At 47.3% G+C, this 16,937-nt stretch overlaps 1 protein-coding gene across 2 annotated transcripts in view; it reads left to right on the top strand.

Annotated features, from left to right (window-relative positions):
• TNPO3 (transportin 3) overlaps positions 1 to 16,937 on the top strand; it is a 72,533-nt gene that overhangs the window by 11,302 nt on the left and 44,294 nt on the right. For both annotated transcript variants that reach the window (XM_038752493.1, XM_038752492.1), the window contains exon 2: positions 16,601 to 16,801. In XM_038752493.1, the coding sequence (XP_038608421.1) occupies positions 16,601 to 16,801 (201 nt within the window). The remainder of the gene's footprint in view (positions 1 to 16,600; positions 16,802 to 16,937) is intronic.

The raw sequence follows: 16,937 nt of genomic DNA, 5'->3' as shown, positions 1-16,937 counted from the left end.
ACCCCAAATGTTTTTTTGGAGGGTGTAAACAGCGAAGGTCTGTTCCTTGATCGTTTTATTTAAGATACCAGCCATTTACCACCAAAAGGCTAATGTGGTGGAAAGGCTAATGTGGACAAGGACTGTGTCCAACCTGATTAGCTTGAATCTACCCCAGCGATCAGAATAGTGCTTGACACATTGTAAGTTCTTAACAAATGTAATAATAGTGCCATCCAGCATTTCCTATGCTAGGCCTTTTTGGAGTCTGGTCAGTTTTCCTATAATGCGGAGACTGTGTTTTAGAACCCCATGTTAAAGAAAATGCCTATTTTAGTCTTTGCCCCACGTGTGATGCCTCTTGGATGGGCACAGTTCCATATGTTACCGTGCGTCATTCTATCCAGTCAGTCCATTGTCTTGAGCACGTACTGTGTGCAGAGCACCGTACTGCGTGTTTGGGAGAGTACGTCAGAATTAGTAAGACATGATTTCCGACCTCAAGGACAGACACATGTTGTCAGAAGAGCTTTCCGTAATTCTGCCGCCATGTTATATCCCAAAACTTCTCTTGAAAATACACTTTCTGAATCTTGAAGAAGTATTTCTTCGTTCCTGATGAAGACTTTTGTTGGCTGTGTACTTAGTGGGGCCTGCGCTGGCTGGATAGCTATATCGGTTGAACAGAGTGGGATGACCTGGCTAATCAAGCCTCCCGGAGATGTAGGAAGCATCGAAGGGGTGGCCACCCCTCCACAGAATATGGACTATGTGACTCAGAGTGGACCATAAATGTCTGTCTAGGGAAGGGAGGGTTAACAGAAAATATAGTCAGGAAGCTGCGCTTTCACAATGAAGCAGCAAATCAAATCAAACCAGGCCCTGGGGACTGATGGACCAGATTACCTTGGCATAGTGTGATTTGGTTTGGCTTCTGTTTCTTTGGGAATTTTCTCTCTCGCTTATCAGATTACACAGGCTAGAGGTCATAGTGTATCCCTTTCTGGACTCCTGACGTGCTTTTTTAGTGGCATTTGTTAAGCGCTTATTATGTGCCAGTCACTGGTCTAAGCACCGGGATAGATATAAGGTGATCAGGTTGGACACAGCCCATGTCCCACATGGGGCGCTTAGTCTTAATCCTCATTTTACAGATGAGGTAACCGAGACCCAGAGAAGTGAAGTGACTAGCTCAAGGTCACACAGCCGACAAGCAGCGGAGCCAGATGGAGAACCGAGGTCCCGACTCCCGCCAGGCCAGGCTGCTACTTTCTCGCTGTAGAACTCCCAGCACTTCCTCTTTGGACCTCTCCCTTTATGTGGGGGACCTCGGTTTCTTGGGTGGTGTGATTTTGTGATTTATCTCGACGCCCAGGGGTTTGATCGTACAATCCTGCTCCCCCAAGCCATGTGACCACCAGAACAAAACACACCTTTGAAAGCCAAGCTGCTTCCTCCGCAGAGAAGGAAATGCCCTTTCTTCCCCTCTCTCCCTTTTCCACCTCTCTCTTGGGGCAGACGTGGGAGTGCCAGAAAGGCAAGGAGCCTGCATATACAAGGGCCCCAGCGATTGCATTTCTATTGGTATTGTAGCAGAGTCTTGCCTTCAAACCCTGGTTGCTTGGCCTGGCATTCTTCCTGGCAGCTGGCCGGCTCGAGGCAGCTGGGGTCCTGGGCCAGGGGTGGTTGGTCTGAGGATTTAGACTGTGCTGACAAGCAGCCAGGGACCACCCCCCAGGGCTACTTGGAATTTACATTTCTAATGAGGAATGGGCACATCTGCGCTCTGGATCCGTACCTCTCACTGTTGTCAGAGACAAGGGAAGAAAAGGTGCGGCTGCTATCTTAGACCACTTCGGTCACTTTTGCCTTCACCTTGCATTTATAAGGGAAGAAGTTAACAACTGCTCGGGTGAGTAGAGCACTAGAGTAGGAAGGAAATTAGAAACCAATCAAGGGAACCATATGGATCCGAGATCCTTGAAGTCAAAGAACTCTCCAGACTCAGTGGTTAGCTCCCAGGGGCCGATATCAGAGCTGGGCTGGAAGCCTCTGCTGTCCGTTGGCTGTCGGTTTGATGCCAGAGGAGGTTATTTCTGTCTTTTTGGCAAATGGAAATATCGTCTGGTGTGTGCCAACCTGTTGGTCTTTCTTAGAGGTCATATTGTGCTTGAAATACTTGTGTGTATCCTGTGATATCCCCGAGATTCCAAGATGAGGGAGGGTTATGAAGCCCTGTCCTTCATTTGAGTTTTTTTTTCTTCTGAGGATTTTTCGGGCTTTGCATATGATACTCTGACATGGCACGGGGGACCAGAGGAGGTCAGTGGAACTGCCAGAAATCCAAGGGGCAGTACCTGGTTTTCATAAGATGTGGCGATTCTGGTTGTTTTCCTATTTTAAAGTGATTACTCCAGCGAAGTTCAGTCTTTGCCCCCACCCCTAAAGGATGGTTTTGCTCTGGCCTGGGCTTGGGGATGCCAGTCTGAACCCTGGGGGTTCAGGGGGTCCTGATGTGCCCTGGGTACCTTGTTCAGTTCGTGGTGCATTGCCAAGTTGGACTGCTCTAGGGTCTGACCAGGAATACGATTTGGTCTAGGACTCCGGGGAACATCACAGACCCAACCAGCTGTAGTTTCGGCCCCATCGTGCCCTTCACCAGCTTTTCATCTTAGGTCCTCCCCTCCCTGGGGATGGTGAAATGGGCTCCTTTTTGCCAAGTGCTCTGCCCTGCAACTTTCTGGGCAACAAAGAGACGATCGGTTCCAGCGATTCCAGTCACCTGACTCTTGATCGTAGGTGACTGATTCTCTGGGATCAAGGAGGAGCTCTGCAGGCCGGGACCTGAAGTCTTCTGAGCGTAGGTTGAGGTAGCAGCCTTCTTGTTTGTCCCTCCCTGGAATGGTGTCCTATCTGGTATATCAGTCAGAAGGGTGGAGAGTGATCTCTAACTCAGGATGTTTATTTGAGAGTAAGTGGCTCAGAAGTAAGAGGCCAGAATTGGACACAGATGCTTCTCTCTCAGGAATTCTTTTTTTCCTCCCGAAGGCAAGTATTTTTCCTCCTTTTCATCGTTCCAATTGTTGTGGAGATTGCTGTAAGAATCAGAAGTGGCTCCTGGGCTTCTGGCTCTGGAAACAAGCCTTGGATGTAGAATTGGTTTGGCTTCCAACAGAGTTTAGTTTCTCCTGCTGAGAGACTTTATGAGGGACTGGTAACTTCCTTGTGATTCTTTAAAATCTTTCCTCTCAGAATGGGCTTTTTGATCTGGCATCCCCTCTTTGTCTCGAAGGTGAGGATGCCAGCCCTGAAAGTTATTTAGTTTCAGGCCACCTAACAAAATAATGAAATTTAACCAAGAGCCCTTGGCTTAGTAACTGTCATCTGATCCGATTTCTTTTTAATGATACTTCCTCTTTTTTCCTTCACACTCTCCTTCGTCTTCCCACCAAGTAAGTGTCTGTCATCAACTGACAATCTGTTGTGCCAGACAAGCAGTGTCTGTTTCTGTGGTCTAGGTGGGACTGTTGAGAATTCCTTTTCCATTTCAGTCAAACCACACTCACTCTCTCCTTATCTGTCGCGGCAGAATTGTATTTCCTGGACTCAGAAAATTTCATCTGTCCAGCTCCAGGTCTTTCTGTGCCACAGGACCCATCTGAGCCTCTAAGGGGTTAGGTTGGGGTTTTTTTTTTTGTTTGGTTCGGTATTCTCTGACCCTGTGCTCTGGAACCTTGGTTCTTTTCTTTTCGAGCACTGTATCTACGGATTGCTGGGGGGCTCCTGGGTCTTTCCTCCTTGTAGGTCTTGTTCAGTGAATAAATCATTGGGTGGCTGGGGAAATTTCAGCCTCGAAGCTACTGCTGTTGAGTTCTTTGCTGTTCCTTGTTGGTTTTGTGAAGTCAGACTTTTCAAGACCGATTGGCTTATTTATTGCTGAGATTTCTGTTTTCCATTTTGCAACTGAACCAGTGAGCTCTGTCCTACCCCTCAACGAAGTGTTTTGGCTAGCCGGCCTTAGTTTGGGGTGTTTGGGTAGGATTAATAAACAGCATTCACTCATCCCTTCTCGATTCCTGGCAGCTAATGAATCTGTCTGCTTTCTGGGTTTGTGTGTGAGCGTTTTTAAGGGTGTGTTCAGTGATTTCAGTGGAATTGGCAGTTTGAACTATCCAGATAGAAATGAGTCATACAGAGCACCAGCGCATCATTCAAAAAAAAAAAAAAAGCAAGAAGCTCTTTTCGCATTCGTTTGAAAGTGGATAATGAGAGACTTAGGGGCAACCAGTGAAAGGCTCGCTGGGCCAGAGCCACTGCACATTCACAGAAGCAGCCGTGTGAAAACCTGTGTAAAGGCTTTGTGAAGCGGCCTGCCGGAATTAGATGGTTAAGTGGGAAAGATCCCCTAGTTGCAGTGCCTTTGAAACCCACTGCCATGAGGAGGGCTGTTGACTCGTAGCCACGGGCTTCGGGTGAGATGGCCCCTTGGGAAACGTCCAGGCGGGGAACTGGTGGCCCCCAGCCCAGGTGGAGAGAAGGGGCGACGAAGTGGGAGGGCTGGATGCTATGGGACCTCTAACTGGAGCACGTGATTGGGTTCCCGGGTATCTAAATGGAGGGGCAGCAGGCATGAGTACAGTGCATTCATTCGTTCAATCGTATATATTGAGCGCTTACTATGTGCAGAGCACTGTACTAAGTGCTTGGGAAGTACAAGTCTGCAACATATAGAGATGGTCCCTTCCCAACAATGGACTCACAGTCTAGGAGGGGAGGGAGCAGGGAGCAGCATGCAGGATTCTTGGGTTCTTTCCAGCCGCATCGCTGGTTCCTGCTGGCGAACGATCACATCTTTTGTGACTCACTTTTCCCTCCTGCAAAATGAGGACCAGCATATTTGAGTTCTAACCGGCCCAACAGTCAATAAAGATCAGAGATTCATTCATTCATTCACTCATTCATTCAATCGTATTTATTGAGCGCTTACTGTGTGCAGAGCACTGTACCAAGCGCTTGGGAAGTACAAGTTGGCAACATATGGAGACGGTCCCTACCCAGCAGTGGGGTCACAGTCTAGAAGGGGGAGACAGAGAACAAACCAAAACATATTAACAAAATAAAATAAATAGAATAGACATGTACAAATAAAATAAATAGAGTAATAAATACGTACAAACATATATACATTAATACAGGTGCTGTGGGGAGGGGAAGGAGGTAAGGTGGGGGGGATGGGGAGGGGGAGGAGGGCGAGAGGAAGGAGGGGACTCAGTCTGGGAAGGCCTCCTGGAGGAGGTGAGCTCTCAGTAGGGCTTTAAAGGGAGAAGAGAGCTAGCTTGGCAGATGTGCGGAGGGAGGGCATTCCAGGCCAGGGGGATGACGTGGGCCGGGGGTCGTGGGCCGGGGGTCGACGGCCGGACAGGCGAGAACGAGGCACGGTGAGGAGATTAGCGGCAGAGGAGCGGAGGGTGTGAGATGGGCTGTAGACGGAGAGAAGGGAGGTGAGGTAGGAGGGGGCGAGGTGATGAAGAGCCTTGAAGCCGAGGGTGAGGAGTTTTTGCCTCATGCGTAGATCCCGGAAGGTGTTGAACTCTGGTGAAATATGGTGGATATAAGCATCAAGAATACAGCAATGGGCTTTATCTAGGGTGCTTTTCTGGAGATCCGAGTTTTTTAAGAAGTTTTATTCGGGAGAGCGTTATTTGGGCCGGAAACAGTGGTTCCAAAACCAGGGGAAAGAACTAATTTCGATTTCTGGTTTCTCCCATTGGTTCAGCAGGAAAGATGGCTGACTCTTGGGCACAGATCATGGTAACTTCCTTTTGCGGTAGAGATTGAAGTGTGGTCACCGAGCCATTGGGGGGGTCTTGTAGACATGGAGGCCCCGGGGTTAGGGGTGTTTTGCAAACCTCCACCACCGTTTGCATGTGGACTAGAGAATAGTAAATAGCCCCTTGGTTTTCTCTCACAACAATAAGCACTCTCCAGAGGGATTCTGCTAAAACGGCCAGCTTTGTAGCGATTTCACTTTGGCAGGCTGTAACTTTCGAGTGGTGGCCTTCTCCTTTCTTGAAAGGTGGCTGTTGTTTCTGCTCTTTTTCTTTTCCCCATTCCCACTCTAAAAGCAAGGTGCCTCCTGGGCAGCAGGTTAGGCAGCACGAAGGGATAGAAATGAGTTTTTTGTTTTCTAATATGGTTGTTAAGCGCGAGCACTGCTTTAAGCCCTGGGGTAGAGACAAGTTAATCAGGCTAGATACAGTTCCGGTGAAGTAGGAGGGAGAAGGTATTGAATCTCCAATTTTTGCAGTTGAGGAAATTGAGGCACAGAGAGGTTAAAGTGACTTGCCCACGGTCACACAGAAGACAAGAGGCGGAGCGGTATTGGAACCCAGGCATTATCCACTAGGCCCTGCTGCTTCCCAACTCGGGTTTGAACCCAGAGTATGATCCTCTCTTCCTCTGGCCCGGTTCCAGCCAGCCCGGTTTTCTGGCACAGTTTCAAGATCTCTGCAAATCCGTTTCTCTCAGTCTCGTGGCAAAACAGCCACATTGGGGTCCCCAGAGCTATAAATCATGCTATTCTGCTTCTCTACTTATTGGAAGACTTGGAGTTCTTTACTGATTTTTTTCCCTGCTGCCTGGAGCGAGTGAGTGCCTCTGTTCCCCCACTTTGAAAGTACAGATCATACCAGCATGTAAAGATGGTACAGAAAATGTCCGGTTTCATCTCAACTGGGACTTTGAGGTTCACCTAGGCAATGCAGCGGTCGTGTTGTGCAGTTTTACCACCTGTAACCGATTCACGTAACCTCATTAGGACTTTCTACCTTGGCCCCTTTCAGCAAGTTTCTATCCTTTGGACAGTGCTAAGTGCTTAGTCCAGTGTTCGGCACACAGTAAGCACTCAATAAATTACATCGATTGACTGGCTTGGGTGGCCGCATCGTGTTCCACCTCTGAAAAGTGCTGTGAGTGGAAATGCAGCCAGCTCAGTGAGCTCTCCAGAAAAATTAAATCCCTTTTTTTGTGGGTGGGAAAAGTGTGTGGACCAGTGAAGCCTAAGATATTGAATATTTGTTTGTATTTGCTAGTTCAGGGCAAAGCACTTAAAATAGTGCTCTGCACACAGTCAACACTCAGTAAATCAGTTTCCTTTTCTGTGCCTGTTACCTCATCTGTAAAATGAAGATTAAGTGAGTTCCATGTGGGATAGGGACTGTGTCCAACCTAATTATTTTGTATCTATCCCAGCACTGAGTACAGTGCCTGGTACTCAGTAAGCGCTTAACATCATTTTTAAAATTCTGCTGACTGACTAAAATTTGGTCTTTTTTCTCAACTTCTGTTCCATATTTGCTCCATATTATTTTTCGTTTTTGTTTTTAATGGTATTTGTGATGTGCTTAGTATGTCAGGCACTGCACTAAGTGCTGGGGTAGATATAAACTAATCAGGTTGACACAGTCTTAATCCCCATTTTACAGATGAGGTAATTGAGGCACAGAGAAGTGAAGCGACTTACCCAAGGTCACAGAGCAGTCAAGTAGCATAACCGGGATTAAAACTCAGGTCCCTCTGACTTTAAGGTCTGTGCTGTATCCACTAGGCCATGCTGCTTCTCATTTTCCGGTCTGATCCCGATTTCAAGCATTTCAGAATCAGACGTTTGTCCTGAGGAAAAGGCAGCCATACTTCTGTCTTTGACTTGAAGCAGCAGTGAAGCCTGTTTATTCACTTCTGCATTCACTGCAAACAGTTTCTAATGACTGTCACTTTAGAAAGAGATTCACATAAGGAATTTGGATTTGCAGGTGTTTTATCATTTTTTTTCTTTCCATGGTTCTTTGTGCTGGCACACTTGAAAGGGTTTAGTTCTTGAAGACTTGTGATTGTTAGCACGAGGGTGAGTATGGGAGTTGTAAAAACAGCGGTGTTTGGGTTTGTATGTCTTGTAGTTTTAAATGGGTCAGATTCTTTTTTTTCCTCTCTCAGGTCTAAGAGCGTTTGTATTTTAGAGTCCAGCATGTGCAGCAATTGATTTTTGAAGGGGACTGGCAACAAAGCCAGGGCTAGATGGGCCAGTACTGGCCCGAGCTTTACCCTCTGTCTGTCTCTGAGAGTTATTCTCTCGCACACTCTCATCCTGTACCTGGTCGCGGCCCCGTGGCCTTGTCTAAAACCATTGTCCCCAAAGGTGGGAAGGGCCCCTGCTCTGCAGCCCAAGACAGAAATACAGAAGCAGCATTGCCTAGTGGATAGTGGATACTAGTGAGTACAGACTTGGGAGTCAGAAGGACCTGGGTTCTAATCCTGGCTTCACCAATCACATTTATTGAGCACTCACTGTGTGTAGAGCTCTGTATTAAGCGCTTGGGAGACTTCAGTATAACAGAGTTGGTAGACGCGTCCTCTGCCCACTATGAGCTTACAATCTAGAGTATGCTGTGTGACCTTGGGCCAATCACTTCACTGTGCCTCAGTTACCACATCTGTAAAATGGGGTTTAAGACCGTGAACCCCAGGTAGAACAGGGATTGTGTCCAACCTGATTAGCTTGTATCTATTCCAGTGCATAGTACAGTGCTTGGCACATAGTAAAGCATTTAACAAATGCCACCAAAAAAAAAAAGACACACAGAGAATGATTTCTAAAAGTTCTGTTAGAAATGTGCCCATCACAAAGGAGACCAGCTTTGGATCTCCATGGCCCAGAGCTTCAGTATTTATGAAGGAAAACCCACCTCTGCGGCATCTTCTAAACCATAGAGAGAGTAAGGTCTGTCTGTAGTGAGACCAGTGAGAGTATTTGATTTTTTAGTTGTGGGGCCGCTTTTAAGAAGAAAGAAAAGGGAAGAAGGGTCATCTTCCAAAGCTGTAGTGTTTTTGACAGTCCCAACAAGCTTTAGTCTTCAGAGCTGGATTGTCTGAGAATTAGTTTGATTTCCATCCTGGAGCAGCCTCACCTCCGTTTCATTAACTCCTTTGATATGAGACATGTTAATATGATAAAGATTTGAATTGGAGGCCAGTAGAGAGTCGGAAAGCAAGCGTCGTGAGGGCAGAGGAGGTCAGGAGGTGGTTTAGCAGGGTTGCACCTGGAGAGTTTCCAGTACTCTAACAGTCTCAACTATGAGAGGCAGAGTCAAGCAGAGGTATATCCATTCCGTTCCTAGCTTGGGCCGTGGCTGGCGAGTGGAAGACAATCTGCCACAAGTCAAAACTCCCTTGTGCTGGGCAGCAGCGGCATGGGAGTCGAGGGCGGAGACTCGAGACTCGAGTTTACTGCGTGGAAGGAGGCAATGGTGAAGCACTTCTGGATTTTTAGCAAGAAAACTCTGTGGAAACATTACCAGAGCAATTGCTGATGGAGGTGGGGCTTTCTGGGAGAGATGCGTCCCTGGCGTTGTTATGGGTCAGAGACGACTCGATAGCATAAAACAGGAGTACAAGAGAGTCTCAGCCTGGTCCTTTTCAGGTTTGACAGATGCAGGGTGGAGTGACAGGGAGGTGGTGAGATCTCTTTCTTTCTCCATCTTCTCAGTGGTGTGAACCCATGCTTATATTGCTGTGCAAGTGAGAGTTTTTGTTGCCATAGCATCTAGATAACATCTTGGCTTCGCCCCCCTCCCCCCCTGAAGATTTCATATGATGTTTTATGGTCATTAAATAGATCTTATAATATGGCTCCCCATTGTTATTGCGTCGGTGCCTGTCCAGGATAAAGTAACAAAAGGAGAAAAACCAACCCTTTTAAATGTAAGTGGAGGTTTGATCCCTGAGGAAACCTCCCGGTAGAAAAGGCAACAATTCTATTACTATGACTAGCGCAGCCATTATTCTACAGTATTTTCAAGGCTGCAGAGTTGGAGAAGGGTGAATGTGCCCTGACTGATTACTGGGTACCTTCCTTAGCTCCTCTGTTTTTCCATGGCTCGCTCCTCTGTTTTTCCATGGCTCCTTCTTCATCATTGGCCAGGGTCTCTCTACTGTCCCATCTTTCTGCCATTCCCTGGACCCCCTCCCCCCCGATATTAGTTTTCCTTTTTGTCTCCTCCCTCCCATGTGTCACCTTGAGCTGCCTCTTCTCGCTCCATTCACTTCCCCAGTTCACTGTGCTCTTCTCATCTCCTCTACCTCCCCCTCCATCCCAGCTCCCTCTGGCTTTCTACCGCTTGCCCACACTTACCTAGTTTTCTCTACCGTAACTACTGCTGTGGTGAGAAAGACCTATTGATATGCTCCAACCACCACCATTCCTGCCATCTTCGCTGTCAGACAGTGTGCCGTAGCTATGAAAATGAAGGGATGTGTGCTGTGGGGGAGGGACAAAGCCAGCTTCCCTAGCGTTTTACTCAGCTTCCATGTATTAAAGTTGGCCTCTTCCCTGGCCGCCTCCTCATGTGAGTCTGCCATTGCCACCATATGCCTCTCTTCACTTACCTCTGCCTCTTGCTGCCCCCATGTTGTCTGTCTGTTGACCTGAGCAGGCACCATGAATGAGTTACACATTTTACAGTGGTGTTTATTGGAGCTGTTGGACACCCTTCGGCAGAAAAGGGACACGTTTCCCATTGCCAAAAGAACTTACTTCCTCAAGGCCCTAGCCACGTCACCCTATCAGCCAACTCGGTAGCCGTGCTTTTATATGAAATTTTTTTTCCGTTCTTTTCCCGTTGGGCCTCTACTTCCCCAAATGCGAAATATAAAGTGGTACAAGATCCCGAAGTCGAAGGCTGAACTATATCTGCCATTATATTTGGTGTGATTGATTTTAGGTACTGACAGGAGATTTGAAAGAGGGAGAGTGCAGGAGTGAGCCCTGTGAATTTTGGGGTCAGGATAATTTTCCAGATTGGAAAGTTGAGATAGTAATAACGATGGCATTTGTTAAGCGCTTACTATGTGCAATGCACTGTTCTAAGGGCTGGGGAGGATACAAGGTGATCAGGTTGTCCCACGTGGGGCTCACAGTCTTAATCCCCATTTTACAGATGAGGTAATGGAAGCACAGGGAAACTAAGTGACTTGCCCAAGGTCACACAGCTGACAATTGGCAGAGCTGGGATTTGAACCCATGACCTCTGATTCCCAAGCCCGTGCTCTTTCCATTGAGCCACGCAGTTTCTCTGAGTTCCGAGATCCAGTCTGAGTTCTGGACTGGCCATTGTTTGGTCTCGAGGAGAAGTGATTTGTTAGCAATCTCGGTGGGCCTACTTGGTAGACTCCCTTGTTGGCTTGATTTCTGAAGATGTGGTACGGTGCCTGACCTCAGCTGCTCTTGGTTTGTTCCTGCATGTAACAAACAAAGAGGAGCCAAAAAGTCAGATGGTGGGGCTCGTGGCATTGCTTGGCTAGCCGCTCAGTGTGGGGAAAGGAGGCGGCAGAATGGGATTTGGAATAAAATCAAGGGGAAGATGTAGTCCTGCTCTCTTATTGCACAGAGAGGAGCTTGGCATCAAATCATAAAAATGGGGAAAGTCATAGCAAAGGCCAAGATCAGATCTATTCTTAACTCTGCTTTGGCTGAGTGGAGGGATGTTGCCATTTGCTGAACTGCTGAACAGATCTCAGGCTGTGTTTCCTTTTTAATTGCCATTGTCAGGAGGAGAGCCTCAGACAGTTTTAGACCCTTGTGCAAATTCCTGAAGCTGGCATGTCTAAAACAAGTTTGGATTTTTTTTTAATACAGGAGCTTCCAAAGATATTATGCATTTCACAGTAGTGAAATGACAGCTTCAAAGAATCCCAGCCTTTCCCACCCCCCCGGAAAAGTGTATTTTTGCAATTTATGGTAAATTTCAAAATAACAGGGAAAATGAAAGTACCATCCCTTCCGCTTCCCCCAAGGTCCACGTGTGCACACTAATAATAATAATAATGGTGGCATTTGTTAAACGCTTACTATGTGCAGAGCACTGTTCTACGTGCTGAAGCGCTACTCCTCCTCACAGCAAACTTGAGGTGGAATATCCAGGATTCCCGAGTTGTGTTCTGCCCGCCTGCCCTCGCTCGGAGTCGTGCCCCCTGCAGTGGCAGGCTCCAGGTGAGGAAAGACCCCCGTGAGCCCCCTCCTCGGACAGCCCTGCTTCCTCTCCCCCCCAGTCCTCACCTTCCCTGCGCTGCCCAGCGTGGGGGTATCAGGTGCGGGGCCTCATGCCGTGTGCAGTGAGAAGAAATTTCAAAAGAATGAACAGATCTGGCTAGGCACTCGGGATGCCTTATGATGTGAGCTTACTGATGCAGCCTTGGCGTTATTTTTTTAAATGGAAATACCTGAAAAATTCCTTGTGGAATTTTCACCCACTTTTCTAAGAAAACCAAGATTTTGGCTATGTTTTGGCTGACTGTGTGACCCTGACTTTCGTGTATTTCAAGTGCCGTGGCTCTCATCACTTTGAACATCGGGGTCTGCTTCGGATACCAGTCACCGGGTCTCTGGCGGCTTCTTTCTCTGGCCAGTTTGGGCCATCTTGTGTTTGTCCCCCTGCCCCCAGAGCCTGATCCAGGTGGTGGGGCTGTCTTACCTTGGTAGTCATATCAATCAATCAATCAATCAATCGTATTTATTGAGCGCTTACTATGTGCAGAGCACTGTACTAAGCGCTTGGGAAGTACAAATTGGCAACACATAGAGACAGTCCCTACCCAACAGCGGGCTCACAGTCTAAAAGGGGGGAGACAGAGAACAGAACCAAACATACCAACAAAATAAAATAAATAGGATAGAAATGTACAAGTAAAATAAATAAATAAATAGAGTAATAAATATGTACAACCATATATACATATATACAGGTGCTGTGGGGAAGGGAAGGAGGTAAGATGGGGGGATGGAGAGGGGGACGAGGGGGAGAGGAAGGAAGGGGCTCAGTCTGGGAAGGCCTCCTGGAGGAGGTGAGCTCTCAGCAGGGCCTTGAAGGGAGGAAGAGAGCTAGCTTGGCGGAGGGGCAGAGGGAGGGCATTCCAGGCCCGGGGGATGACGTGGGCCGGGGGTCGATGGCGGGACAGGCGAGAACGAGGTACAGTGAGGAGAGGAGCAGAGGAGCGGAGGGTGCGGGCTGGGCAGTAGAAGGAGAGAAGGGAGGTGAGGTAGGAGGGGGTGAGGTGATGGACAGCCTTGAAGCCCAGGGTGAGGAGTTTCTGCCTGATGCGCAGATTGATTGGTAGCCACTGGAGATTTTTGAGGAGGGGAGTAACATGCCCAGAGCGTTTCTGGACAAAGATAATCCGGGCAGCAGCATGAAGTATGGATTGAAGTGGAGAGAGACACGAGGATGGGAGATCAGAGAGAAGGCTGGTGCAGTAGTCCAGACAGGATAGGATGAGAGCTTGAATGAGCAGGGTAGCAGTTTGGATGGAGAGGAAAGGGCGGATCTTGGCAATGTAAAGGAATGATTCCTTCATAGGAAGGAATGATTAACAAAGCCGCCGTTTCCTAACCTTAGTGACCCGGTCAGCCAGTTTCTAGGTAGCGCCGAGTGAAACCCAGAGCTAGAGAAGCATTACAACATGTCATTTCTCCAGATCTTGATTGGAGCGGAATTGGAGGAAAACTCAAAGTGAGATGGTAGGTCAAATGAGGTTCCTTCTTAGGTTATCAATGAGTCATATTTATTGAGCACTTACTATGTGCAAAAACACTGTACTAAGCATCTGGGAGAATACACTGTAAGAGTTGGTAGACATGTTCCCTGCTCACAGTGAGTTTACAATCTAGAAGAATAGAGTGCTTTCTAGTGCATAATTGCAGGGTCCCAGTGGGTGGGTGTGGGATTTTGCTGGCCCTGCTCTTCCTAGCTTTTTAAAGGGGTGCAGTGTTCTCTCTGACAGAGGCAGGATTAGAACCTAACTTTTTCCCATCCAGAAGACTCCCACCTCATCGAACTTTTCCATTCTGTCATGTGACCTTGCCTGAGAATGACTCTCCCTGCCACTGTGAAAGAGGGTTGTTTTTCTGGTCGGTCACCGTGAAAATTCCAGGTGGAGTATCCTGTCTGCTCCCCTTTGGTGTTGTGGTACTAAGGAGCAAACTCCCTGAGGCAGTGTCAGGATTCCTTGCAGATGATGGCCATAACCAAAACTTTTCTCGGCTCTGAACTCACCTGGTTTATAAGGGAGATTTGGATTTTGCTGCTTTTTATTTGCCGGCGGAAAAGCCCAGCAAGTGTATTATTGGAAGACAGCACTAAATCACAGAGCTGCTTTAACCATTGGGTGAAAGGGGGAGCAGACCATGGGGTTCAGGGAGCCTACAGCACTTCCCTGCCACGCACCTCTTCTACTGTTCTTCTGCAGTGTCAGAGAAGGGAGGACGGGTTCAAGCCAAAGTGGAGATCTGTTAATGTGAAGGTTTGTCCCGGCTGTCGTTCTGAATAAAACAGTGTGGGCATCCCCCCCACCCCCCAAGCAGCTGAATTGCTCACAGGCTGCCTGCCTCAGTTAGTTGACAGTCAGACTTTCTCGCTGATTCGGGGCAATAGGTAATTGTATTTCAAAGCGGCAGCCTCAGCAGAACAGCTGTACTTGGATGGAATTTTAAGCTGGAGCCGTAGGCGTACTTGGGTTGCCGGTTGACTGCTACATGGCTCCGATTGGTTTTGAAATCTGATTTGCGGGAGGAAAAGGATCCCCGTTGCCCAGTGGTGGAGAGAGACGAAAGCTGCTGTTGGTTGCCGGCCTCCTTGGGGTACTTTCGAAGAGGGAGCTTAAGTTCTTTTTGCCACTTCTAGGGGTGGGGTCAGTATTACGAAGGGCGGTGGTGTTATTCCACAACTCCAGAAAATCACTTAATCTTATTTCCTTGTCGTCATGCCTTTTGGATATTTGATATTCATCCCACCCTCAGCCCCACAGCATTTATGTACATATCTGCAAATTATTTATATTAAAGTCTATCTCCCCCTCTAAACTGTAAGCTCTATGTAGGCAGGGAACATGCTTACCAACTCTATTGTATTTTACTCTCCCAAGCGCTCAGTACAGTGCTCTGCACACAGAAAGGACTTGATAGATACCATTGATTGATTTCCTATATCCCTAATCTAAGATTACCACCTTTCTTCCAAAACACTGGGGATAAGTAGGAATTTTTGATAATCAGTGATGTTACTAAGTTTTTATTGTGTGCAGAGCACTGTACTAAGCGCTTGGGATTTCCCCAGAAGCAAAATATCCCTGCCCATAAGGGGTTTGCCATCTAATGGGAGAGATAGAAAAGTTTGAATTGAGTTTGATGTATTCTGTCTCACCCTCTGATTGGGTGACTGTTGTCCTCTGGCCTCCTATCCATTTGAGAAGCAGTGTGGCCTAGTGGAAAGAGCATGGGCATGGGAGTGAGAGGACCTCTGTTCTAATCCCAGCTCCACCACTTGTCTGCTGTGTGGCCTTGGACCGGTCACTTAACTTCTCTGGACCTCAGTTACCTCATCTGTAAAATGGACATTAAATCTGGGAGCCTTAAGTGGAACAGGGATTGTGTCCAAAGTGATTAGCTTGTATCTATTTCAGTGCTTAGTACAGCACCTGGCACATAGTAGGCACTTAACAAATACTATTAAGATAAAAAGAAAGAAGCATCTTTTTATTCATTCATTCATTGTTGTATTTATTGAGCACTTACTGTGTGCAGAGCACTGTACTAAGCACTTGGGGAGTACAGGTTGGCAACATGTAGAGATGGTCCCTACCCAGCAGTGGGCTCACAGTCTAGAAGGGGGAGACAGACAACAAAACAAACACGTGGACAGGTGTCAAGTCATCAGAATAAATAGAAATAAAGCTAGATGCACATCATTAGCAAAATAAATAGAATAGTGAATATGTACAAGTAAAATAGAGTAATAAATCTGTACAAACATATATACAGGTGCTTATGATTGACTTTCAAGATGAGTCCTCTGCTCATGTCTGATGATGACCAAATCCAGGAATTTATATGGTCAAATTTTGGGCTTTGGTCATTCCATTATTTTCCAAGATGTGAACTGCAAGAAGTATTCAAGAAGCAGGTAGGTTGGTTGTAGCCGTTCTAAAGCGTGATTTGCTGGTTTCAGTGAAACATTCACCAGGGACACTGCAGCAGTGTGGAAAATTGAATCTAGGCCCATCGAGGCGGACAAGTAGCAGCTTCTCGTGGGTTGAGGTGTTTCACCACAGCTGGAAGCGAAGCCTAGAAATGACAGAGTGGAGGCCGGAGGCGGGGACCGTCAAAGGTTGGAAGGTGCTCTCACAGTGGCTTTCTCACATACTATTGGCTCTCCTTTTTCTCACAACCTGACTTGTGTTTGAAATTTCCAACTCTCACCGTATGATCAAAGATCTAGGTCTTCAGTGTAGAGAAGGAATTGATGTTTCCAAGAGTGAGGCTTGGTTGGTCAGTGAAGGAGAGAAGTGGTGCTGTGGTAAGGGAGTTCCTGAAATGGGGCAACTTGTGGCACACATCTGTAGGATGAGCCATATGACATTCCATCCTGGGTTCTGTCTTCCCAGTGTTGGGTTCAAAATGTTAGAAAGGGAGTTCTGGCTATCCTTTCGCTTTCAAAGTCAGCCTTGCAGATGTTGTAATTGGCTAATTAGTGTGTCACCTCTCCTCCATGATGTCTCTGTTTTGATCTGTTTTCAGGTTCACGCGTGGGAAATCTCTGACCAGTTGTTACAGATCCGGCAGGATGTGGAATCGTGCTATTTTGCAGCCCAGACGATGAAGATGAAGATTCAGACCTCATTTTATGAGCTTCCCACAGACTCTCATGCCTCGTTACGGGACTCCTTGCTGTCACACATCCAGAACTTGAAAGACTTATCACCTGTCATTGTTACTCAGGTAAAACCTGGGCTGCAATTTAGGGGAGCATGCGGATCAATCTAGGTGACTCCTTAGCTTGAAGTCACCCAGATGCAAATGGCTTGATTGATTGTTCGAAAGTAAGCAAGGGCTGGCCTTGGCTCCAGTAGTTATC

This window comes from Tachyglossus aculeatus, chromosome 10, assembly GCF_015852505.1.
Source record: "Tachyglossus aculeatus isolate mTacAcu1 chromosome 10, mTacAcu1.pri, whole genome shotgun sequence".
In the NCBI taxonomy this organism is placed as follows: domain Eukaryota; kingdom Metazoa; phylum Chordata; class Mammalia; order Monotremata; family Tachyglossidae; genus Tachyglossus; species Tachyglossus aculeatus.
The sequence above is the reverse complement of the archived record's forward strand: the minus strand, read 5'-3'. Positions and strand labels throughout refer to the sequence as shown.